We start from the raw sequence: 27,627 nt of genomic DNA on the forward strand, positions 1-27,627 counted from the left end.
CAGAGGGATATTGTAACCATTCCCTGGGTAGTTCCATACTGGTCAGGATTATGTGATGACATTCCATGGTAGAAAGTGTGGACTTTACCCCTGAAATACTTACTAATAAACAAAGTATGTGAAGTGACTTATAGGCTTATCCATAGATACTATCCCTCCAAAAGCTTTATCATCAGAATGAAGAAAGACCTAGATGACACATGCTAGTTTTGTAAAAAATCACCAGAAAAATCCATACATTTATTTTGGTCTTGTCCCCACACTGAGAAATTCTGGGCAGATCTACTCGCAATCTTGTGCACCAAACTTAATTATAATTTTGAGTTTCCTTTTAAACATGTTTTATTTGGCTTCTATGACTTTACTATTGAAAAAAAGAAATATTTTTTATATTATTAACCTTTTTTATTAATAAATGTAGATATACAAACAATAAACCACTCCTCCCTTTATTTACAAACGATCTAAAAATATACATTAACAGTCTTCAGTGTTCAACGCCATTAGACCATTAAAACAACCTCCTCTAGGCTCTTTCAATCTTGTTGATTAATGCACTAATAGTAATTATTATTATTTTATCTTATTTTATTATTTCATTGTTTTTATTTTGTTCTCATTATTTATTAATGTTTTTTTTTTCATTCCATGTCCTTATGTTTTTTTGTCTGTTCACCATTGTATTATTTTAACTACTTGTCCCCTGGTATGTTATGTATGATGTAACTTTTGATAACAGTTGATGTTGTGTATATACTGCATACTGTACCTCTTGATGAGTTTGATTAAAAAAATAAATAAATAAAGTTACTTACCTGTTAATCAAATCCAGTATTTACCATTCAGAGTGCCGAGTCATTGACGAAAAGTAAGTTCAGATGATGTTTAAATCGTGTTAATCCACACTGGTACGCAAGAGGTTTTCTAACATAGTTAAACTTGCTTTTGCTATAGTTTACTTGAAGTAATATAATGTAATTGTTCTATGAGATTGTAATTTTAATATGTTTAGCGCAGGAATTTACCACCTGACGTTTCTACTGTTGTAAGAACGTAGCATCTCCTAATGGAGGAGAGATGTGCTGTTGTGCTACATGTGCTGTTAACGTGATTACGCAGTACCGTTTTACGCCGCTAGATGGCAACATTGACCATGGAATAATTGTAGTCACAAACAAAAGTACTTCTAAACTGGAAGGGAATTAGTGTTGTATGTGTTTCAAGCCTACGATTTCAGCTTGATGAGCATAATAGTGATGCATTTATGTATAATGAGCTGCAGAAATATTACTGTAAGTAAATAGAATCTAAGTCGTATTTTGTTTTTATAATTTCAGACGGTGTGTTTAGCCTATACTATATTGGCAATTCTGAATATCAATGCTGGAACAATACAGAGTTAAGACCCATCTCTTCTTTGTCCTATATTCTGACCGATATACCATCCAGTATAGTGCCACTACCCTACACCCGACTCAGCGCAACCTTATCACCTCCCCAATGCCCCTGGTTGCTGCATGAGGTAACACTGTTCCCCATCAGAACCGTATGTGTACGGTAAGCAGTGTGAAGAGAACCTAGGCCACCAACTCACAGCTGCCCTCACTCATCTACCTGCAGGATACAGTATCTGCAAAAAGTGATATCTTACTGTTTTAATCTTAGATATATATATATATATATCTTATATTAAGATAAAAAAATGGCTGTGTGCATCTACTGTACTTGCAGGCTACAGTATGGAAACAGGAACCTTAGTTATCATACTACTGCAATGTACTCATCTGGTACAGTGTTGCACTGAATGGAGATATGGCCTTGGTGGTTAATGCATGTCATGACCAACTACAGAAAAAAGATCACATACTCATAATATTTTGTTATGGCATAGAAAACAATGAAACAAAACAGAAAACAAAGAAATGACCACAGGTTCATCACGAGTCCTTTCAGAATTTTTATTTAGACATTTTAAATTCAGAAACACATTTTTATTTACATATTTCAAGTTAGAAAAACAAGCATTTTTTTATAGTTCTGTGTGAACAAATATAGAAACACTGACACCCCCAGACCGGTAAATAATTTTCAAAGAAATTCAGCAAATAACTTTAGAGAGAACAGAATGCATCATGTTGTTGCTGAAACATTCTTATAATCCAGACATTCATTTTAGGAAAAGCGCAGAATATGAAGAAAACATCAGCATTTGTATAGTATCACCCAAACAGTAGCCTATACATTGAATAGATATCAATATGGCTATGGTATTTGGCAGACACACATAACAACAATACAATCATTCAATTTAACAGTATACAATTTAAAAAGTTGATAAGACCACATTAAGGAGAATGACAATAATAAACAACAATGTCAATTCAATCAATAGCCTAATGAATATAAATAAATACTATAATATAATCTCAATAGCATAACACTTGTGTATGAACAGGAGTGTGTGACTCTGGTGTTCCTGCAGCATGCTCAACTGCCAGGGCCACAGAGAATGAACGTTGCTACGGTTACATGGTTACTGCGGAATGTTGCAATTTAAGTTGGATGTTGCTACGGTTACGTGGCTACTGCGGAATGTTACAGAGTGTTTTGTGTTGATGAATTTGTGTTTTAATTTTGCAGTTGGTGAAATGGCCTCATTTATACAAAAAGAGAGAAGGAAGAGAAGAGGGGAAGAGAGAAAGAGAAAAGTGTAGAAAGAGGGTGATGATGAAGTCTGCAAAATAGACAACAGTTTCTCTCTTACACACACACACACAAATCTAAAAATGGAACAGCAGCAAACAGGTGATGGATGAAAAATAGAGAGATAAGAAGAGAAAAGGAGGAGGGGGAGATGAGGGAGAGAGAATGAGTGGAAGAGGGAAAAGGGAGGAGACAGAGAAAATGAAGGGTCAGAAAGAGAGAGGTAGAGAGTAAGAGATAAGAGAGAGAGAGGAAGAGACGAAGAGAAGGCAGGGGAAGAGAAGAGAGGGGAAGTAGAGAGAAAGGGTGACATGTGGACGTACTGTTGGAGGACGAGCTCATGTGATCTTGCGCAGGGACACCTCACCATAAACCACAAACCCTGGATAGAGGGGCTCAGTGAATGTGGAGTGGAACGTGTGCAGGTGGGTGAGTGTGTTAGTGGAGACGCTGTAGAAGGACAGAGTGCCGGCCGGCCAGTCCAGGTAAACTCCTACTGTTCTGGAGCGGGAGGAGGGGGCAGGTATGTCAGTGCGTTTCTTATTGTGCCTGACATAGTATCTGTGATCAGAGCAGCGCAGACTCCAGGACTTGGCATTCCCTCCCATTATGACGTCATCACTGGTCCCTTTCCTCTTGATGCTTTTATAGGCCACAGATATCTCAGCTCCATTATCTCTACTCCACTCAGCCTCCCAGTAGCAGCGTCCAGTCAGACCCTCTCTACACAACACCTGATACCAGGAGTCAAATCTCTCTGGGTGTTCAGGATACGGCTGCTGCTTCATCACACGTGTCACCTTTCTGTTCCCCTCAGAGAGAGAGAGAAGTCTGTTTGCTGTGTTTGGGTCCAGTGTGAGATCACAGGCATCTGCAGACAAGAGGAGAGAGAACATGAGAACACACACACACGTCAACACAAACACACTCCTACACACACACACTCCTACACACACACACACACCATGTCAACACAAACACACTTCTACACACCCTACCTACACACACACACACACACACCATGTCAACACAAACACACACACACACACTCCCTGTCAACACATACATATACACACACTCCTACTCACCCTACTAACACACTCAAACACACACACACACACACCATGTCAACACAAGCAAAAACACACACACACTCCTACACACTCTACCAACACACACACACCATGTCAACACAAACACTCCTACACACCCTACCAACACATACACATACACACACACACACCATGTCAACACAAACAAAAATACACACACTCCTACACACCCTACCAACACACACACCATGTCAACACAAACAAAACACACACACTCCTACACATCCTACCAACATTGCTATTAGACACCCATACACACCTAATGCTAAAACATGTGACAGACAGACATGAGAACACACACACACACACAACACACTCCTACACACCATGTCAACACAAACACACGCACACACACACTCAACATAACAAAACACCCTCACTCCTACACACACTACCAACACACACATACACACACACATGTCAACACATACACACTCCTTTGCACCCTAGTACCCACACACACACCCACCATGTCAACACAAACACACACACTCCTAAACACCCTACCAACACACACACGGACACCATTTCAACACAAATAAAAGACACACACTCCTACCAACACACACAGTAAACACAAACAAACACACACACATACACACACACACCACACACACACCACGTCAACACAAACACACTCCTACACACCCTACCTACACACACACACCATGTCAACACAAACACACACACACACCGTGTCAACATATACACACTCCCACACACCCTAGTACCCCCACACACACACACACACACAATGTCAACACAAACAAAATACACACTCCCCTACACACCTTACCAACATTGCTATTAGACACTCATACACATCTAATGCTTAAAACATGTGAAAGACAAGAGAAGAGGACATGAGAACACACACACACACACACATACACACACACACACACACCCCTACTGAACCTACCAACACACACACACACACCATGTCAACACAACCAAACATCATGTCAAGACAAATACACAAATTGCTATTAGACACCCATTCACACATTCAAGCATAAAAACATGACACACTCACACACACACACTCCTATTCACCCTAGCAACACAGTCACACACACTGCTATTAGATACCCACACACACATTCAAGCATGTGAATGATAATACTATATAAATACTATATATATACAAATACTGAATAAACAAAACAAAAAAAACTTACATCTCAGCAAATGTGGCCGTGCTCTGCTTACAGAAGCCCCAGTTCTGTAAGAAAAACAAAATGTCACACACATGTACCATACAAGGTCCAACTAGTTCTCAGAAGGAGACAATCATGATGTAAAAAGCCCCAACACTGTCTGTCCTGCACTTAGATTAGAGTTAGTGAGCAACATGAGGGCTACCTCTGAATAACAAATGCAATTTCCAACAGTGAAACTCCATTAATGTATATGTCAGGGACCATCAGCAAGACCTTCACAACCCACCTGTGGGTCACAGACCACATGTTGAGAACCCTAAATTAATGATTGTTTGTTGCATTACTGGTTACTCACAGTGATAATAGGCCTTATAGACATTTAACTTTGTTAAATTTGATCTACTTCATAGGGGTCCCAATATACAGAATTAATGGCCTCTCTGACAGACAACAAGAAAAAAAGTATTTTTTTTAGTATTTCTTGTAACATGGAGATAAACAGCTCCCTGTTTTTTCTGTTAATCTCGCAGCATGGAATCTGAGAGGCGTTCAAATTTTAAATTTGTCAAAATAGTGATGAATGTTTGTGAGTAAAACAAGAAAAAATGGTGTTGAGGGTCCATAACATTAACAGTAACTCTTCGTCCAGCTCCACTGTGGGTGAGTTGCACCAACAAGGATTACGTTTTATCCATTAATCGGGTTGCACCAAAACTTTAAACCTAGTTTAAAGGTAATTAGGTTTACGTTTAAACCATCCTTGAAACATTTAAACCAAATCCTAATTTTGGTTTAAATGTTAACATAAACCTGGTTTCATTTTAATCCTGTTGCTAAACTGCTTTAAACTCAGATTTAAATTTCAGTTAGGGATTCATTTTAAACTTGCTTTAAATGTCTGAAATGGCTGCATATATTTGATGGATTGACGAAAATCGAGTCCACAAAGGAAAATAAGAGACCGTCTCAACCCTATGGAGTTTTATGATGAGGAATTTTCAAGGAGGGACAGATTCAACTAGGAATTTGTAATAAGATTACATTTAAACTGCAAGTGCACAATTAACATGGCAGCAACCTGATTATCTTTAAACTAGGTTTAATGGACAAACCTTGATTTAATCCAGGTTAAAACGTAATCCTTGTTGGTACAACCCACCAGTCGAGGTTTTAATCACAGGTTAAGGTTTTAATCGTGGATTTGTTAAACCATGCTTAAAATTAAGTGGTGCAACAAATTAAATTTAAACCTGGATCTACAAATCCTTGATTAGGCCTACACCAAAGATTCATTTAATCCCTGTTGGTGAAACCCACCCTGAGTGTTCAAAAAAGTTCACGGAGAACTCAAGACAAAACAGAAAACTGTTTGTAAAAGTTCCTACACATTCAGCTACGATTGTGAATTTGAACACACCTCTAAATATTTGCATTATTGGATGCTGCATCAAAGAGATAACAAATACACGTCAGTGTAAAGCAGCTATTACAATACATATTTGAAAATAGACCACTACACACGGTCCAAACATACTCAAGTATCGCCAGTTTACAGACAGGATCCTCCAGTCTAGCAGATAACAGCTTCAGTCCTGATTCTCCAAGAGTGTTGTGCCTCAAGTCCAGCGCTTTTAGATGGTTTGAAGTCAGAGCTGCGGCCAGAACACCACAACCCTTCTCTGAGATGAGACAATCAGAGAGCCTGAGAAAGAGAGAGAGAGAGAGGGAGAGGGAAAGAGAGAGAGGGAGGGAGGGAGAGAGAAAGAGAGAGATGGTCCTTTTCATTCTTACCTGCATACAACTGGTGACTGTTTAAATCTGAAGTTATTTGTTTATTTTACAACAGATATGTCTGGATAAACTATTTATTAATTGATTGGACAAGAGACATTCCTAGAGTGGCGATATCTCAGGACATCCCCACTCAAACACGCTTTTTGCTCTGAATTGTCCAATGTGAACATTCCATTCATTCAAAGCGAGATAGTAGCGATTTCATAACATCACATTTGACAGCTATTGAGTGGGAAAATGGAGTAAGTAGAGTAGGGTGAATGTTCAATTTAGCAAATGACATATAGACAAGCGAGTAGGCTCTGCAAATTGGACGATTTGGAACTACTCTAGGGTGGAGGATGAATGGGGGGAAAAAAAATCTAAATAAAGGACATAAGAAGCAATTTGGTGTCTTCCAACATGATTAGTTGGTAGTAGAACTGTTGATGTATGAAAGCAATATGGTACAAGTCAGAGTGGCATTGGTAGCAGATATTTCCATGGCTGTGATTACCTGCAGCACAGGGCCCAATAAAACCCATGGTGATATGTGCTACCAACCCCACTCTCACTTGTGCGATATTGCTTCATTATAAACTAATATGACACAGATTTGATCAGTTCACAGACATTTTAAGACTCACAAATAAGCTCAAAAGTAGAATGACACCTGCACAATGATATAAACAAGGTGGGATATTATTTGCTGCTTTTTCATTTGGTTGACCAGTTAATGTTTATTTTTATATCGTCATGGTTCTTCTAACTAATGAGGAATTTTAAGACAAAGATATGTCTTCACCCACATTAATGTGTGTATTTTGCAGTAGGAACTGGACAGTCCCTTAGAGAGCAGCTGAGCTCCAGAATCCCCCAGGTCATTGTCACTCAAGTCCAGCTCTTGTAGGGAGTTTGGTGACTGTAGAACTGAAGCCACCATCTCACAAGATTTATATGTGAGTTTACAATCAGCAAGCCTGCATAAGAACACAACAAAAGATAACATGAATAAATGGAAGATAAAGTGTTTACACAGTGCCCTGATACATAAATAAAAATCAAGAACTCAACATCAGATCAGATGGCTACTGTCGCCATACTCGGGTCGGCGGCTGTTCAGCTGGTCAAATAATTCACTCACACTGATTTAGTATTGATGTTGTCGCTGAAGCTATCTATTTTGTTTCATAATGATTTATTTATTCATTGTAATTAGCATATGTATTGATTGTTTTATTTATTCTTATTAATCTATTTTCTTTATCTAACAAAGAGGTTAGTTGCTCAGGTGCTGTGTGATATGAGCTCATGAAGGCCTATACATTTTAGGATTTAGGGAAGACTTGTTCAATGAAATGGTATTTTAATATCATACCCTATCTCTCTCTCTTTTCTTAATACATTTTATATTTTTCTTAATTCTTACACATTGAAACGGAATATATCGCCCATGTTATTTGGTTAGGATTAATTAAATTGGATTAATGCAATATCCTGTTGCAAACCCCTGTAAACCCCTCCCTCTCTGTAGCCGCTAACATTATACACTGTCTGTATTGAGAACCGAGAGGTGCGTTGGTTGAAATTCGCAGGCGAACACTTGCAAATAAGTTTTTGGCAAACGTTTGCAAATACTCGCAAAGTGTACAGTGGAGTTGTACGTGGGCTTGACGAAGGTAACAAAGCAATAACCGTTACAATGGAATGTTAACACCAAATCGTTCAAATCGAGTCGGGGCTCGAGCGGCAGACACACAAGCCGTTGGCGAAAGCAGCCGTTGGATCCCCACAGACTCGAGCAAAGCAGGAGGGTCGTTGGGCACCAGACGTAAAATCAGCGGATCTAGCAGCTGCCCTCCAGCTACCTACTCAAAGCCTGACGAGAAGAGTAAATAACGAGGCACATCAGACATAAGATCCTACAGTTACTCTGTGTGATTTAGTCTTGTTGAACTAGCTTCTATGCCTAGCTTCTACTAGAATGTGAATCACTAACATTGGACACCATGCAGAGGTGAACCGTACACTGCCATTAAAAACAAAAACGTCAAGCAAATGATAAAAAAAAATACTCTTAAACTTATTTAGGAGTGGACATACATTCATTACAAAGGTAACGTTAACTTATTGAAGACATTTCTCACCAGTCTAGAGTTAACAACACCGTGGTTAGCTAGACTGTCGGCTAGCTTAATAACAATATCGTTAACGTTAACTTAACGTTACCAGAAAAGTTGAGCTGTCAACTGTAGCAGCGCCAACGTCCTTTCTCCAGTTTTCCTAAATAACTCATTCTAGTATAACGGTTAACCCAAGAACTTAAAAAGTACTGAAAGGAAAGGAATACGAGTTCAGATGCCTACCTGGCGAGAAGATTCAGGAATTGTCTTAAAGTCTCAACAGCAAAACGAGGCACAGCAGAGACACAGTACTCGCTATGGTTCACTTGTTGAAATATTTCAGAAATAACTTCAACGGCTGCGCTGCAGTATATATCCCAACAGTGACGTAAGCATGACGAACTGACTGTATCTCTCGTGCGAGATAAGAAAGAGGAAAGGATAGGAGAAAAATGGATAGAAACAGTAGCCTAATCTTGTATAATAAAATATAATATAATTACATAGGTTGGTACATAACTAGGTGTATAACATACACCTAGCAACCACAATTATAATACATTGCAAATGACTGACGTAAATATTGGGTGGGTTATGTGCAAACACTGTCTAGATTAGGTCATCTCTTAATGAATCAATGTTTGCTTGTAAGTTAGCTGGTAGCCTATGCTATGTATGGTTTAGCCAAAGGAATGACACTTATGTCAGGACCGGGTGGGTAATCGGGAGAATTCCCGGTGGGCCGCTTCACTTTTGGGCCGGTCGAGGAAAAAAAATATTGACATTTTTCACGTTAGTATATCTTCTCTAAGTAGACTATCGCCTACACGTTCCGCATTCTGTGCATGACACCGTTGCATGGGCTCCATGTGAGCGAGCTCTCCCCTCCCCAAAAGAGTTGGTTGCGGGTCCATATAGCCCGTCTTTTCCAAAAAGTTTTCTCAGATACGGATAGCCGGGCCGGCCTACACAGTAGCCATAAGCGTCATGAAGGATGGATGGTAGAAAGAGGCCAGGAGGTACTGAAACGGCCAGGTAGAATGCTGCTAAATGTGCCAAGCTTCCAGATTATAGACAAAAGTGGCAACTGATAAAGAGAGATTGCCTATAGGCAATGATTATTAGCAGTGTAATTATTGCTAATATTAGACGTTTGTAGCGTTGTCAAGCTATTCGCAAGCAACATATTCAATTAGGCTACTTAAAATATTAGCCTTTTGTATCCATTTCATAGACTTTGCAGTATGCAAATATTGATAACAAAACTGAAGCTTGATCTTGCCTATGCGGTAAAAATTGTAGCCGAGCAGCAGATCAAGTCGACCACTGAAAATGATGAGCCCGAAATTAGTGAAGAGGAGGCCATGAGGGACAAGTAACCTAGAGAGGATAAATTAAAGTTATTTATTGTAAGAAAGAGCTATTATTCTACATGATGAACCTTGTTTGTTCAGAAGAGGGTGCAGTAAAGGAGTAGGCTAAATCACCAAACAATAGCCTATCCATGCAAAAAACATGTAGCCTAAACATTAGTTCAATATGCCTCTTTGTGGAAGCGATAGACTACATTTCAAAGGCTTTCTTTCTTTCTTTCTTAACTTGTGGTAGGTCTATAGTGTAATATTTTTTGTTAACTCTCAATTTAAGTGAATTATTATATAACCTTTACACATTGTTGAACCATGGTACTAATAAAAACTACAGGATAGTAAGAGCTGAAATGTTGTTTAATTAATCCAATTTCCGCCACTATGGAAAACGTGGGCCGGTCTTGGGCCTGAAACTCCCGGGCTGAAAAGTGGCCCCACTCCGGCCCTGCACTAGTAGTGAGCTCTGACACTAAGTTACCTCTCAAAGCGATCTGTGAGAACTCCAGTGAGTAGGGTAGACTGAGTACAGTTGAGACATGTGTACAGTTGAGACACCTTAAATATCTTGCTTGCACAGCAAGCCCAAGTTGTGATTTTTGCTATGCACATGCATATTAGTGCCCTATTTGATCATGGAAAATTTGAACGACACAAGTATCTCCCATCCAAGGATATCGGCAAGTGTTTTTTTTCCAAAGTCAGAATTTCACTTCACCATGCACCTTCGACAATGAATAGCTCATTACACTTATGTTACTGTTAAGCGTAACTGGTATCATTACAAACATTATTCTGTGTCCTAAAAACTGGCATATTTTATGGCATTGTGCCATGTAAGGTCGTTGCAAAATCTAGAGAAATGTGCGAGGTGGTCAGCGGGGGACAATTGAGACACACATTGGATTGTGTTAGGCTACTTGAACATTCCATTTGTAGGCTACTGTTCGCTATCTGTTCCTGTGTCACATTTTGTTCACGATGTATTCCTTTTAACCAATTCTAATTTAAATGAAATTAATGAATTTGAACTACAAACACTTTGCAATTGCTATGTTTTTATTTATTCAACTTTCCAACTAACGGTTAGTTAACTATAGGCCTACATCATTAAAGATGGGTGTCTCAACTGGTAGGTGTCTCAACTGTACTCTATAGGGTACAGTTGAGACACAGTCAAGACAAAAAATGCACCTTATGTTTATGAGCTAATTGTGGAAAATATAAACTACTTATGGGTATTATTGATTGATAATATTTTAGTCTACAAGCTAAGGAAATGGCATGTGGAATATTGTGTGGAAAATCACTTCTTTTCAGTATCTATTTTTTGTTTGATTTTGTGTGGGCAAAAAGTGTCTCAACTGTACTCAGTCTACCCTATACCTTAGTGAAAAGAGTTATGGTTGGTGGTGATTAAGATTAGGCCTATGTGGAAGTGATAGGCCTGGGCCCAGTTTCCCGATAACGACGGAGACACGCTCTTAAGAGGGTTTTCTACGATTCATCTTACGATCGTTCGTTTGGTTTTTCTGACTGTTTCCCGAACATGCTCGTAGCGTGAACGCGCGTGCACTGCTCTTAAAGCAACACCAAAGAACTTTTCCTCTGTCGCACGCACTATTTGTTTATCCAGCACTGGCTTTGGAAATAACAATGTCCACAGACAAGGTAGAATATGTTGCATCAGATGCAAGTCACATTTGTAGTTTCTTATGTGTCATTCCATCGAACTACAGATCCGCTACCCGATCTGGCAAACTTACATAGTGCAGTTATAGCCGATAGAGGGCCGCGAAGCGAATGCAGAAGTGCCGTTCACCCTGTTACGAGTTGATGAACCACTGAAACGATTTTGGAAACATTATTTTAAGGTAGAAAAAACTCTTTGGTGTTGCTTTAAGACGCTCTTAAGGGGAGCTGTCCACGTTAATAGTTCTGAAATATTCTCTGATTTGATGGTGATGTCAGGTGACTGCACGTCACAGCTATAGGCCTACCGTTTAAGCTTCGGATCTACACATTAATTCACATCAATACGAAAATAGAAACACTTTGACATCTGCATGTAAGCATCCCAAGTAGATTATATACCACACACAGACATAAATAATTGTAATTATTTAAGATTAGATTGTTGCACCATGCAATAGGCTTTTTCGCTGTGTCACTTAAGAACGCGTTTGAAGATAAGAAAGAAGTCGAGTAAAGTGAGGAAATGTGTAGGCTTAGATTTTGATGCAGGAGGCCTACAGACTAAACCACATGTTCCTTTCTCTGCTTGTACCTTTATAGGCCTAATAAAATATAGCCCTCACTTAGCAAAGATAATGGCAGACTATTATGGCAACGTCTCGTTTCATAACTTGATTGCATTTGTGTCCGCTTTTCATCACATTATTATGACCATTAAATGTAGGCTATGCTGTTTTGCACGCTAAAATCTGATTCATCACAGGTAAACACAATAAAGAATGGGAACGTAAATTGGATAATGTATTCTAAGTTGTAATTCCTCTGTATGTCCTGTTGGTGACCTCAGTGAGAACTGTTAAGACGCTCTTAGCCGGTAATGACAACTCTGGAGCACTCGTAGATCTACGAGTGTTTTCACGACGCTCTTAAGCTACGATGGTTTCGGGAAACAGTCGGAAAATCTTAAGACGTTCGTAAGAGGGACTTTAAGACGCTCTTAGGCTTAAGATGCTTTCGGGGACTGGGCCCTGGGCTATAATAAAACTAAACAACCTTTATCAGGCTTGTGTTTTGTACTCGCGTTATTTTAGATGGAGGGAGAGAAGTACACACAACTGGGTTGGAAGCAGCCAACTGCTGATGAGCTCCAGATAATTGGCAAACATGACCTCAAGGACCACATGGACATGTAGGATAGGTTCTGGATGAAGAGGAAGACAAGGATGTGCTAGAGGAGGAGAGTAATCTCCCAACTGTGCGCATGTAGGCTACATTTGTGGTTGTGACGACAGTGTTGCTTATAACAATAATGACGGGGATTATATTATAGTTTATTTACATTTGTAATTAAAATTCTACTTTTCTCATCACTCAATTTTTTTATTTTGAGTTTGGTTTACCATTTCTTATCAGGTTCCAAGTCAGGTAGAGCATCAACGCGTCTCACTTTGCTTATTCTTACACAGACATAGACAGAGACACCAACTCCAATAGCATTTACACCCCATTGTCTGCTAGGCGTAGATGGACACACACACACACACAACCATGCCACAGCTGTGATGGAACGTACACACTATGGATCTGGTGTGAATGTGGCATTAATCCGAATTATTATTTATTGAAATAAATGTTTCTATTTTTGATAAACTCTGATTTCCGTCTCCATTTTATGTTACGGCCTTTGAGCCGGCCGTAACAATAGTCAAAACACATAATCAGGAGACATTATTCTTCTGTAATGACATAGAACACACACACACACACACACACACACACACACACACACACACACACACACACAAACACAAATCTAAAAGGTTTTAATAAGATGTAATGTGGATAACTTGTATATGTAGGGATCTAATGAATGGCATATTGTCCTAACAACGGTGTCTGCCAATATTTGCCTAATTAAACAAACAAACAAATAAAATAAATATCAGGAAATGAGTGCATGGCCTTATTCCAACCTTAATATCTGCAGTATGCTGTTGGAACTTGACAGTCCTTTAGAGAGAAGCTGCACTCCAGAATCCCCCGGGTCATTGTTACTGAAGTTCAGCTGTAGCAGGGAGTTTGGTGACTGTAGAACTGATGCCACAATCTCACCCAATTTATCTGTGAGCTTACAGTCAGCAAGCCTCCATAAGAGCAACAAAAGATAACATGAATAAATGGAAGATATAGTGTTTACACAGTCACAATCAAGAGACATTTCACCAACAGTGCAGAAATCATTCATGTGTACACTGGTCAAACACCACAAACACACACACATGCACACAGGCAGGCACGTACGCACACAAGCACACATGCACACACACCTGATAGATTTTACTACGATGTAGTGCTAGGTGATGTAGCTAAATTGTAGGGGTGCATTGAACAATATATTGGCCTAACTTCGCCACCAGCCAATATTGCCCTTGTTGACTGGTACCGGCTTATCTGTAAATGATGGCTGAGGTTTATCTGTAATGTCGTATAAATTCTTCAGCTGAACAACTTGCATATATTGTTGTTTCACTGTCACCATAGCATATTACTAACAATAACAATTAAGGAAACAAACAAATACAAAATATCAGGAAATGCATGGCCTTACACCAACCTTAATGTCTGCAGTTTGCAGTGGGAACTAGACAGTCCCTTAGAGAGAAGGTAAACTCCAGAATCTCTCAGGACATTGTGACTTAGGTCCAGCTCTATCAGGGAGTTTGGTGACTGTAGAACAGAAGCCACAATTCCACAGGATCTCTCTGAGAGTTTGCAGTCAGTAAGTCTGCATAACAACATGAGAAAAGATCAAATATTATGATTATCCCTTTTGTTTAATGTTCGGCTGCATGGCCCTGCTTCCGAGTGACATTACTGGAAAAATATGAAAAAAATAATAATGAGACGCAAATGATTTCTTGATAAAAAGCGTGACCTAAGACATATGCAAATCACATAGCCTTTCCCAGATATGGGTGGCCCAGATAGTCTTGAAAAAGAAAGATATAGTATGTGGTCGTTGTATTACAGTTAGTTCAACCGTGGCCAACTGGTTAGCACTCTGGACTTGTAACCGGAGGGTTGCCGGTTCGAGCCCTGACCAGTAGGCCACGGCTGAAGTGCCCTTGGCACATAACCCCTCACTGCTCCCCGAGTGCTGCCGTTGAAGCAGGCAGCTCACTGCGCCGGGATTAGTGTGTGCTTCACCTCACTGTGTGTTCACTGTGTGCTGTTTGTGTTTCACTAATTCACCGATTGGGTTAAATGCAGAGACCAAATTTCCCTCACGGGATCAAAAAAGTATATATACTTATACTTAACTAGCTGCAGGTGACCGCTTCTGCATAATTTCATGGACTGCTGAAATATAACCTAAACTATTTTTTACTATTTCTTAACTGGTCCAGGGTCAGGAAAAGGGCAGCAAAAATCTCTGCAGACCCCTCACATCCTATTCAACCTCCTGGTAGGTGATACAGGGCACTGCTCGCCAAAACCAGCCGACACAAAGACAGCTTCCATTACACTGAACAAAGTCAATCAACACTGTTCTGCTCATCTACCTCATGTATAATTCAATTTTACAATTACAAAATACACAATATCATTGCACTGAACGCCTTGTACTATATGTATATTTAAATCTTAAAAGTCTATACTGATATTGCACTATTCCATACCCACTCTTCAATGGTATATTGTATCTTGCCTTGCCTTGAGGTGTCCACACCATGGCAACCCTGACAGGGACAACAAGGAGGCGGACACAGAAATATTTCCATCTACCTCTGAATTTAAGTGCACCAGATTGATGCATTTAAATGTTAAAATATTCTAAATTTCTTTTGAGGGGCCTTGTCCCCGGATCCCTGTAGTGTGGCTTGGTAACAGCTTCCTGCACATAACAGCACTGCTGCTGGACAAATTTCTAGGGGAAACCCATGATATAAAATTACTCATTTAGAATGTTATGTCTGCTCTATCATCTGGAAGGTTAATATTTGGCATGCATTCTTTTTAACATAAAAGCATAACAAACTGCATAAATTAAAGAGGACTACTTGCCTACTGGTATATGAATCGTTAATGTGTCAGGAAATCTAAATGCAGCATCAAGTAAAAATCAACATCTATCACTACACAATGTTTCCTCTATGTTGACTTGGTAGTGGCGGCCCCCCACGGTTTCATTTTCTTCCCCCACGGTATCAGAAATGGGGCAGACGTCGCAGTTGCCTTTCAAAATTCATTGTGCAGACCTGTTGTAGATTCTCCAAATATACAGCTCAATCACAACTGCTCAATCATAAAATAATGTCTCATTGTGTGTGAATAGAGGTGAATACATATAAGTGGCAGCGAAGTGTCAGTTGTCAGTTCCGTGAGCCGGGGGGGGGGGTTCGGACAGGCCTGCCCCCACTGCTTAAAAAAATCCTAGAGGAAACACTGCTACACCTTGCACTTTCATTATAGGGGGAATAATGTATCTTGGTTATGTGGTAAATTTTCATGAAGATGTCGTGTGGCCAGGCACCAGCCAAAAAAACTTACTGAAGAAGAACAGGCCAGCGAACCCTTCTTTGTCGGTGAGCTTTTTCTTTTGGCAGTTTGCAAACGGAGTGCGTTACCACCACCATCTGCTGGACAGAGGTGTAATGTCAAGTGTACCATGTAGCCTCGTTCTGGCCTCCGGGTGAATAAGGCAAATGGAACGTCGTTTTTAAGCACCAGAATTTCTCATCATGTCTTGACAAGGTTTACACCAATCATCATCTTCTAATGTATCCTTATGCTGAGAAGTCCACTCTTTTAGCCCCAAACAGGCTATCGTTTATTCGCGAAGCATGTTTCAATCAACACATTACTCAAGATGTTTTTATTGTTGTAGGCCTAATAGTGAATGAATGAATGAATGATAAAGTGATGAAAAAAATTTACGCACAGTGAGTACAGGATTACAGCTGGCGGTGCCAATGGTCAACGACAAAACAGTTATACACACAGTTAATTACTTTCACGATTGACTGACAAAGGGTTACCATCGAAAACATAGCCTGAAAAAAGCATTTCCTCCAATAATGTTCGGATAACTATAATAAAAAACCCTAAGTACATTATCATTATTCCGAAAATCTGTATCAAAATAGATTCAGAAGAGTGGACTTAGCCTAAGGCTATGTCTACACATGTCTTGCCGCTTTCACACCTTTATCGACACTGGTAAAAAAAAAGTCTTGCGTCTGCACGAAGAGGTGAAAACGAGCGAAAACACTGTAGTGCATAGGCCTATGCCAGGCCTGTAGCCTATGTGGTACCTGGCGGTGCAGAGCTTCACACAAAAACATTCTCCCTATTTTATACAGCTTATGCGTTCTCCGCAGCAGTTCCGTGAGAAATTCAACCTGAGTTTTCAATTTAACTGTTCAACTAAGTTCATTTACCACATTATAATACATTTCTATGATGCCATTTACCTTTGCTAAAAGTCAATAGTTTTTGCCATGTATCAAATCGTGCATCCACATTGAGTGTACATCTAATGTAGGCTAACATGGTTTCTAAGAGACGTAGACAGGTTCATTTCTGACTTCACTAGACTATGAATGCATTTATTTACAGTATGTTGTGAGACATGTGAAAGAAATGAAAGACACCAGCACTACGCACAAATTAATTTAAACTAAAATGGCACTGCCCTAATAACCTTTGACTAGTTATCTCACATCAGTCACTGACAGTAAAATGCATCGGGAAAACACATAGCCTAGGGAAAACACTGTTCACCAAGTCATGATAAGATATTGGCACAGCACAGCAGTTGATTGTGGTGTTTACTGAGTGTAATCCTAGGTAGGCTAATGTCATGTATGAAAACTAGTATTACCAGGAAATACTGTAATGAGTGCCAGGTCGAGTGCAGCTGGGTTTAAGGGTCAGAGGTAATGGGGCTATGTCTTCATCGCCAATGTTGATTGCTGTCCACACAGCAAGTGCAAACCGGAATTTAAAAAAAAACCTGGAACTCGTTTTCAAAAAGTATAATTTTTGGTCACCTAAAATTCCCGTGGTCGTGTGGAAACAAGGCTAAAACGATAACAAACTTTACTGTTTTAACAAAAACTGTCTTTGTGTGGACATGACCTAAGACTACAAAGAAATGTCTGCACCCACCTTAATGTGTGTATTTTGCAGTTGGAACTGGACAGTCCCTTAGAGAGGAGCTGAACTCCAGAATCCCCCAGGTAATTGTCACTCAAGTCCAGCTGCTGTAGGGAGTTTGGTGACTGTAGAACTGAAGCCACCATCTCATAAGATTTCTCTGTGAGTTTACAGTCAGCAAGCCTGCATAAGAACACAACAAAAGATAACAAATGGAAGATATACTGTCTACACCAGTGGTCCCCAAACTTTTTCTTCAGAGGGCCAGCTCACTATGCCTGGCTATAAGAGAGGGCCAGAGAATCGGAGTATGTCAGCAACTGTAATAGCCTTGAATATTAATCCATTACATTTAGTCATAGGCTATTGCAATCTAACACCATTGTAAGCAGTGTTTATTTTATATTAAATATTTAACATATTTAAATATGTTTTATTTAAAATTTTGAACTGTCTTTGCATACACAGCTAACAAGTTGTGAACAAGCAATATCCTACAAATAATTGAAAGTTCTCAAACTATGAGAGTTTTATGAAGTGCTGGAAAAACTGGAGAACTGTGTGGGGCAATTCCACGGAAAATGGACTTTTTGTCACATCCATAACGCCAGTGAAATGCCTTGGAATTTGTATGATGTTAATGATAACATTCATTTTTTGTGCATTTTTTCTCATGTACATTCTTCAGCCAAAAATAACAAATGCTCAAATTTCATGTAATCATTCACATCATACCATACCATCACATTTTATTGGCATTATGGATGTCACATAAAACATAGTTTTCCATAGAATTTCCCTGTGAGTTCTGCTGTCTTTGTATTAATTTGAATGAGTGAAAGAAAATAGTCCCAGAAATATGACTTGAATACAGTTAGGACTATTAAAACAAATTTTAGAATACTTTGAGTACTGATGCAGTCAGCATAGGCCTATTATCTTACTAATCTATATCTTACATTGTTTGCAGGTAGGACTACATTCCATTCAACTCAAAAAAGCACCAAAACAACCACCAGTGGACAAAAAGGTATTACAAGTGTACTGTTAAGCCTCTTTATAGAGGATGAATGGGGGAAATTACAAAGGTTATAGTTTGACGGTGTCATAGTATTCCCATGTGCCCTGATAAATAGCAAAAAAAAATCAAGAGACCCTTAACTAACAGTGCAGAGATCATTCACATGCACACCATGACACACACATTTGCCTTGTTGTCTCTGGTACTGGCTTATCTGTACAAGCTATGATAATAAGATGGCAGCAGAGTTTAGCCAGTTACAGCCGGAAATTGGTCAGATTGACATGTAGTTGTTTGGCAGAAAAAATATATAATATCCAGTGGAAGATGTGATACATTAATTAATTAATTAATTAATTAATTAATTAAATAACATTAAATATGCTTGTATTGCACAACATTTACAATATGTTATCATGACAACTCAAATAAACATAGCCTATGAAACATTTTTTATTTCAAGTTTGCTCTAGCAGTGTAGGCTTTTATTCTATGAAGTCGGGCCACAAGTACGCAGGAATTCTTGGAGTGGCAGCTGTGTTCCAGCGACTCTGATTGATTAAGGATGGCTTCAAGGTATTTATTGGGACTATTCCTATTAGGAGCGTAGTCCAGGGCAACTAAATGGATGTCGCCACCATCCATCTAAAACTTTCAGTAAGGCTCTGTAGGCCACTCTCAGGTGAACCTTCATGACCGTTCATCACAGCTGTTGCTTCGTTAGAAGGCTACCAGGTCTGTGGGGAGGGGCCGCTGGGAGTGAGAGTGTGGGGCTGAGATCACACAGAACTGAACTGATAGCCTATAAACAACAATATCATGCCTGTTTCTAAGCTCACTGGGAATTCTCCCAACTCAGGCGATTGGAAGAGCCGGAGGAACATGGCACATGGAAGAGCACAGAGGAACGTGGATGTTTGTAGAGGAAGACCGATATTGTAACACCTATTTTCTGGAGTTTGTGAAGGTATATTTTGTTTGCTACCCAGGCATCTTTTGAGTTGGATTGAATGTTTTGCATTGGACTATTACTTAAAGACTGCTCTGAAATAAAACTTCTGTTTGCTCGGCTTCACGTTTTGGCAGTTCTCTGCTATACATCCCACCTGCTTCAAAGAAAAAACCCTGCCATGATATCACACATATTATTAACAAGAAAGATTAAGTACACAAACAAATACAAAATTATATCAGGAAATGCATGGTCTGCACCAACCTTAATGTCTGCAGTTTGCAGTCGGGACTAGATAGTCCCTTAGAGAGAAGCTTAACTCCAGAATCCCCCAGGTCATTTTCACCCAAGTCCAGCTTTATGAGGGCGTTTGTTGACTGCAGAACGGACACCACAATCTCACAGGAATTATGTGTGATCTTACAATCAGCAAGTCTGCAAAAGAGTTTGACAATATTATATGACAAAATACTATGCAAGGTGTTTGGATAGTAGATGTAAATAAAAGGGTTTTACCAATTTTTAGGTCTGCAGTATGCAGTGGCAATTACAGTCTGATAGACAGAAGCTGAACTCCAGAATGTGACACGTTGTATAATTTTACAAAACGTTACACGTCCTTTCAAGTTCACAAAAAAAAAAAAGACAGGTGCTGATACAGTACCTCCATCTGTAGGAGTTGGTGTGATGACCCTAAAGTAATTTAACAACAGCAAATAAGACAGGCTTTGTCTCAGATGGCATACTTCTGCACTTCCAATACCTAATTTGAGTGCATGAGTGCATTCACACTGAAAATTCCGACGACACGAAGTGCCCTGCTAGTCCCCGGAGGGAACTCATAACGGCTGAGTGTGGAACGGTGGACACTTTTCGCCCTCAACAGATGCCATCTTGGCTACATAGCGGAATCTGGAGCATCAATGTAGCTTAAACAAACAAGATCTGGCAAAAGGGCATTATGAGAACGTAAAGACTCAATGCTCTTAAAGTGACAATGCACCATTTAAGTAAAACAGCATTTCTTCATAAATTAATGTTTAAAAACTCACAGTAATGGTCTGTAAATTACAGTGTCACTGTAAACGCGATGCTGCAAATGTTTACTTTTTTGGAGGACAATGACAACTGGTAGCATAGACATACTGATAGCTGTAATTAAGCCTGAATGTCACATATTTATGTGGAAAGACAGTAGCCCTACGTGGCGATGAGCAACTGAGCCAGGCAGTCGACGGCCGTCGGATGGACAGCCGTTCTGGACTTTTCCCAAACGCACACATTGCCAGTCCACCATTGCAATGATGTGTATATTTTATCTCTGCCATGTAGCATGGCCACACAATAAGCCTTAAGGGCATCAAGTAAGGAAAACGGAATGTTTTGTGCCGTCTGCAAAGGGCTAATAAATGTATCATAACTTTTGAACAAAAGGTGACAAATTGATTCTGTTTTTCTGCTGTTCTGTAGAGGATACAATTGTGAATATGTCATACACTCTAGGTTTTTGTCCATTTTCAACAGAAATGTGTGTGTGTGTGGGGGGGGGGGCGGGTCTTGGCAAACTGATATTTCTGTGTTTTGGGGGGGTTGAATTTTGAAGAGATTACATATATTAGTATATGGTATGTGTCATTTCAAAGGGCTATGTCTCCGATTACAATGGTGGGTATATTGTATTTCTGTCCTGTAGCATAACCACGCCTTTTTGTGTCACAAGGGTATCAAGTCTGAAAAAATGGAATGTTCTGTGCAGTCAGTGTTATTTCACAACTACGTGCAGTGAGTGACTCACACAACAGGCACGGTAACTAGATATTACATCACTATACCCTCTAATACAATCCCAATATTAAGTAGCCTACAGTTATAGCTGTTTTGTTGACCTCATCATATTGTAACCACATCACTAACCTCAGTGTTTCCAGCTTGCAGTTAGTATGCTTCAGCCCAACAGTCAGCTGCCTCACTCCAGAATCCATCAGAGAATTAGAACTCATATCCAGCTCTTTCAACAGGGAGTGTTCTGACTGAAGAGCAGATGTTAGGACCTCACAGGATTCCTCTGTGAGACCACAACCAACCAATCTACAGTAACATAACACATGTAGGAGATTGGTTATTGCTAATGATCTACATTTAATGAGATATTACATCACCAATACAACACTAGTATTAAGTAGCTTGCAGTTACTATGTGGTATAATGGTGTGATATAGTAAACAAATTTATATAGGTTTCTCATTAACTGAAATATTTAGTTTAACCATGCACATGTGCTATGAGGAAATGGTTCCCTTCATCCGTCTCCCTCTGTGGCAATTTCCAGAGAGTGAGAAGACTGTTTTAGGGTGTCTGATTCTCTTCACCCCAAGGACACAAACATACCTAGGCCATTAGAAGGTTAAGGGGTTTTGTCACATCCTTATCTCTGTTAATACTAACTGGATGGATGGATTATTGTTGGGTGTGTCGTCATGTCATGTATGTGTGTGTGTGTGTGTTAAGGGTATAAGAACTGGCTTCACCCACACATGTGTGGGATTGTTACTTGACATTTGCTGTGGGTAACATGCTCCCAGTATCGAGAATAAAGCTGCAGTCTCACACCAGTTGTCTTGGAGTAATTTTGACCACAACTATTTTATTGACCTCATCATACTGTATTGTAACCACATCACTAACCTCAGTGTTTCCAGCCTGCAGTTAGCATGCTTCAGCCCAACAGACAGCAACCTCACTCCAGAATCCTTCAGAGGATTAGAGCTCAGGTCCAGTTCTTTCAACAGGAAGTTTTCGGACTGAAGAGCAGATGTTAGGACGCTACAGGATTCTTCTTCAAGCTCACAACCAACCAATCTGCAGTAACATAACACATGTAGCAGATTGGTTATTGCTAATGATCTAAATTTAACAAGATATTGCATCACCACTAGTCTCGCGATCACCAGACCAAAAAATGCCTGCAGATCAGGCTGGGTTCACCCAGTCTACATCACCACTATACCACAATACAACACCAGTATTAAGTAGCTATTTTCTTGCTCTGTAGTATATTATAATTTAGATTCAAATGCATGACAAAGCTGCTATTCTTACTCACCGTGATTTCCTACAAGCCTTCACCACTATAAGCAGTCTCCTACGACCCGCATTTGATGACTTGTACTTAGCCAGGTCAAGCTCATCCAGTGTTTCCTCTGACACCAGAAGCATGTAGGCCAGACTTGAACATTGGGCAGGTGAGAGCTCTTTTCCAGAGTCTATGTACTGCTGAATCTCCTGATGAAGGGAATTGTCCTTCATCTCCAATAAACAGAGTAACAGATTCATGCATCTTTCAGGGACATTTGTGTCTTTACTCAGAATTCTTTTGATATTTCCGGCTGTTTCCTTGAGACTGTCTGAACTGCTCTCCGTGCGTGTCAGAAGGCCTTGTAGGAGTTTCTGGTTGGACTCAAGTGACATGCCCAAGAGGAAGCGGAGGAAAAGGTCCAGCTGTCCATCTTCCTTCTGCATGGATTTATCTATTGCAGTTCTTAAAAACTCAGCCATGGAAAGGTTGGAAAGAGATTCTTGTGAGATAAATTGTCGCAGGGCTTCTGTGTTCTTAGTCACAAAGGAGTGAAACACAAACAACGCAGCCAGAAACTCCTGAATGCTCAGATGCACAAAGCAATAAACTTTATGTTGGTCGACAGCACACTCACTCGTGAAGAACTCAGAGCACATACCAGAGTACAATGTAATGTCTTCTTCATTGATGCCACACTCTTTCAAATTGTCTTCATAAAACAAGATATTACCCTTCAGCAGTTCTTCATACGCTAGTTTAGATAATTTCAAAATTGCCTCTTTGTTGGACTCCAGACGTTTTTTATCATCTCGTTCAACGCTCTCGTCATATTTTTGGGCTTTCCTGTTTGTCTCAGTAAGCAGGAAACAGATATAGACCTCAGTCAGTGTTTGAGGCAAGTCACTTGTGTTGGTTTGACTGATCTTTTTCAGAAGCACAGACGCTAAGATCCAGCAGAAGACAGGGATGTGGCACATGATGTAGAGGCTCTTTGACCTTTTAATGTGAGCGATGGCTGTGTCCGCTTTTGCTGGATTCTCAATCTTCTTCTTGAAGTATTCATCCTTCTGTTGGTCATCGAACCCTTGTACTTCTGTCCACCTGTCTATGTATTTAGGATGGATCTGTTTGACAGCTGCTGGTCGGGAGGTTATCCAAATAAGCGCATTAGGCAGTAGATTGCCTTTGATGAGGTTGATTATCAACACATCCACTGACTCAGTTTTCCAGGGATCATGTATGTCTTGTTCTACATTCAGTGAGAGTTTACTCTCATCCAGACCATCAAAGATGAACATGATCTTCAACTTTCCAAGCATATGTGGATTTATGTTCTTTTCATTCTTATGACGAAAGTCATGGAGGAGTTTGTGAAGAGAGTATGACTCATTTTGTTTCAAGTTTAACTGACGGAATGGAAGTGCAAATATGAAATCAACATCCTGATGTGCCCTTTCTTCTGCCCAGTCCAGAATGAACTTTTGCACACATACAGATTTTCCGATGCCAGCAATGCCTGTGGTCATCACAGTTCGGATTTCCTCATTATCCAGTAAACACTTAAAGATGTCATTACAGTTGATTTTGTCTTCATTTGCCCTTTGGAATTTTGATTGTGTTTCAACCCTGCGAACCTCATGTTGAGTGTTCACCCCTTCACTCTCTCCCTTTGTGATGTATAGGTCCGTGTAGATCTTACTCAGGAGTGTTTTGTTCTTCCCATCCTCAAGACACTCATAAATCTTACCAAACTTCTCCATCATCCACTTTTTGTGATTTGCTTTGACTTCCTGTAGAATTGCATCTACCAAAAAAAAGAAGCGTAACAAGAAATCAATCCACTGTACTCAGCTAGAACAATTCACACATACATTTTTGACATGACATAATACATTTACTGTATGTACTTACTTTTTTTAAACTGTGTATTTTAATTTATGATAAGTGATGTTTCATGGAAAAAACTTGAATCTATGTCCATAATGATCATAATTATGATGAATTATTATATTTAAGTTATAAATAACTACTGCATCATAATTATTCTGTACATATTTCATTAGTGTGTCATTATAAAAGTTTAACCATCTTCCTTATTTGAGTCTTGAACAATTGCACCGTCTCATACAAAAAGTAAAAAGTTTCATAAGAATTCATTCAAGTGCACTCAGTGAAAAGTAATCAAACATGAGGTACAGGTAGGTGTAGAATGTGTTAAAGTATTCAGACATGAGGTACAGGTAGGTGTAGAATGTGTTAAAGTATTCAAACATGAGGTACAGGTAGGTGTAATATGTGTTAAAGTATTCAAACATGAGGTACAGGTAGGTGTAGAATGTGTTAAAGTATTCAGACATGAGGTACAGGTAGGTGTAGAATGCGTTAAAGTCTCACCATCTATCTCTCTTGACTCTGCAACATCCCTGGAGAAACTTGTCAAGAACACCATGCAAATTCATTATAAATGCATTTAAACCATACACTTAAATACATATGACATAATATTCTCAGAGTACTGGGGAAATACTGTTGTGTATAGTGCTTGTGTGTGTGTGTGTGTGTGTGTGTAGGCCAAGAGTGGTTAATCGGGAGCTTCGAGAGGATTCCCGGTGGGTCGAACATTTTGGGCCTGTCTCAGTGGTGGCATCAGCCATTTTCTATGTGGTAGTATGTTGGGGAAGCGGCATCTCGGCTGCCGACAGGATGAAACTGAACAAACTTATTAAGAGGGCTAGTGCTGTTCTGGGATGTCAGCTTGTGTTTGTAAGTTTTTTCCTACACTGCCCTGGACTCTATAACTTTGGGAGACAATTATTCTATCTTATCTTATAAAGGGCCACTTGAACTTTTAATTTCCTGGTAAAATGAAGTGTCCCATTCAGGACCTGTGCGTGTGTGTGTGTGTGCTTGTGTCTGTGTGTTCCTGTGTGTGTATGTGTGACTGTGTTTGAGTTGTGTATATCTACTGTACCTCTCCTCTAGTTTGTCTGCAAGGTTGTTGAGTTTCATCCTCCCCAGGATGGTCAGAGCCATTTTCACTGAGCCTATATCCCCATAGGTCTCCAACATCTTAGAGGCAACATCATTAGCGTCACTGTTCTCCAACTGTCCTTTGGGAATATGTGGGAATCCCTCCATGATCCCCTTAGAGTAAGACAGGTACTTCTTGAACCGATTCAGGTCTTTAGTCTCCAACTCATCCAGAGTTACGAGCAGCAGGTCCAGAGAGTTCACAGCCATGACGTTCACCTGACATACAGACACATACAGATAGTTGGTCTCTGAGGGGTCTAGACAGTTTGCCACGGTGCCCATTTAGTCTTTATCACTATTGAAGTTCTAGCCCCTTAAAGGAACACTCTGATGTGGTTTGGTGTGAAGATATTGTGGGCACAAGTTACTCCACATGTTCCTATATACAATTTTCAGGAAGCCATAACTGTTAGACAATTATTTTAGAAGACACTTAAGTGTTGATCAATCCCTGAAAGTTCTAAGGATCTAGCATGAATCATTACAAAGTAATAACTTTGTAAGCTCTTTAAGGCAGTAAGGAAAATACTACTAAGGCATAAGGCAGTAAGGAAGATACTACTACACTTTTGCATGTTGTTAGGTACAGTGACATTATTGACATACAGTTTGAAGCAAATCCAGGATGATCAGACGGAAACATTTTGTAAAATCATGTTTTCATCTCACAGTAATGGGAACAAAAGTGTTGGTTTCTGAAAAGTGTTGTACCCTACACTTAAAAATGTGCGCCATTAATTTACACCCATATTTCAACATTATTAACACGATCTGGTATGGGCCATTTAGGTTTTCCCTCCGACATTGCACTGTGCCTACTTCAGAGGGCACTGTTCCCACCTATTTTGGCCTACCAAATGCCTTTTGAGAAAGCTGAGGTCCTGTAGTTTCTTAGCAAGCATTCAATTAATGTATGATGTACTGGCACAGAGTTACAGAGGCTAAAATGTTGTTGTGTTTTTCTTTCTACCGGGTTACAAACATCTTTGAACTGACCACATTTCAGCCCTCTAAGTCACTTGAGAAATACAAAGTATAAGTATAGTATAAGTATATATACTTTTTTGATCGATCCCGTGAGGGAAATTTGGTCTCTGCATTTAACCCAACCGTGAATTAGTGAAACACAAACAGCACACAGTGAACACACAGTGAGGTGAAGCACACACTAATCCCGGCGCAGTGAGCTGCCTGCTACAATGGCGGCGCTCGGGGAGCAGTGCCTTGCTCAAGGGCACTTCAGCCACGGCCCACTGGTCGGGGCTCGAACCGGCAACCCTCCGGTTACAAGTCCAGAGTGCTAACCAGTGGTCCACGGCTGCCCACAACTGAGCCCTAGCACCACGTCTTGTGAAGCTGTGTGTAAAAGTAGATGGATATAGAAGAAAAGATGAGTAGATTACACAGTTATCTGTAAAGGAATGTCCATGCGTTTGGCAAAATGCCATAT

General features: G+C 39.8%; 1 protein-coding gene across 3 annotated transcripts in view; it reads right to left on the minus strand.

Moving 5' to 3' along the window:
* Window positions 1-1,944: 1,944 nt before the first annotated feature.
* The window catches only part of LOC143105446 (NACHT, LRR and PYD domains-containing protein 12-like), a 74,010-nt gene continuing 48,327 nt past the window's right edge, over window positions 1,945-27,627 (minus strand). For 2 of the 3 annotated variants that reach the window (XM_076269434.1, XM_076269432.1), the window contains exons 2-14: window positions 26,116-26,393; window positions 25,539-25,576; window positions 23,172-24,948; window positions 22,754-22,927; window positions 21,983-22,156; window positions 20,333-20,503; window positions 18,108-18,278; window positions 14,551-14,721; window positions 13,910-14,080; window positions 7,561-7,731; window positions 6,513-6,680; window positions 4,997-5,040; window positions 1,945-3,574 (exon numbers count right to left, since the gene is read on the minus strand). In XM_076269434.1, coding sequence (XP_076125549.1) covers window positions 3,042-3,574; window positions 4,997-5,040; window positions 6,513-6,680; window positions 7,561-7,731; window positions 13,910-14,080; window positions 14,551-14,721; window positions 18,108-18,278; window positions 20,333-20,503; window positions 21,983-22,156; window positions 22,754-22,927; window positions 23,172-24,948; window positions 25,539-25,576; window positions 26,116-26,384 — 4,032 coding nt within the window. In that variant the 5' untranslated portion in view covers window positions 26,385-26,393 and the 3' untranslated portion in view covers window positions 1,945-3,041. The remainder of the gene's footprint in view (window positions 3,575-4,996; window positions 5,041-6,512; window positions 6,681-7,560; window positions 7,732-13,909; window positions 14,081-14,550; window positions 14,722-18,107; window positions 18,279-20,332; window positions 20,504-21,982; window positions 22,157-22,753; window positions 22,928-23,171; window positions 24,949-25,538; window positions 25,577-26,115; window positions 26,394-27,627) is intronic. The other variant, XM_076269433.1, reaches the window with a different exon arrangement.

Source organism: Alosa pseudoharengus, unplaced genomic scaffold, assembly GCF_046254945.1.
Source record: "Alosa pseudoharengus isolate Yale_2024_CS ecotype anadromous, Long Island Sound unplaced genomic scaffold, YU_APseudo_1.1 YU_APseudo_1.1_scf_56, whole genome shotgun sequence".
NCBI classification, from domain to species: Eukaryota; Metazoa; Chordata; class Actinopteri; order Clupeiformes; family Clupeidae; genus Alosa; species Alosa pseudoharengus.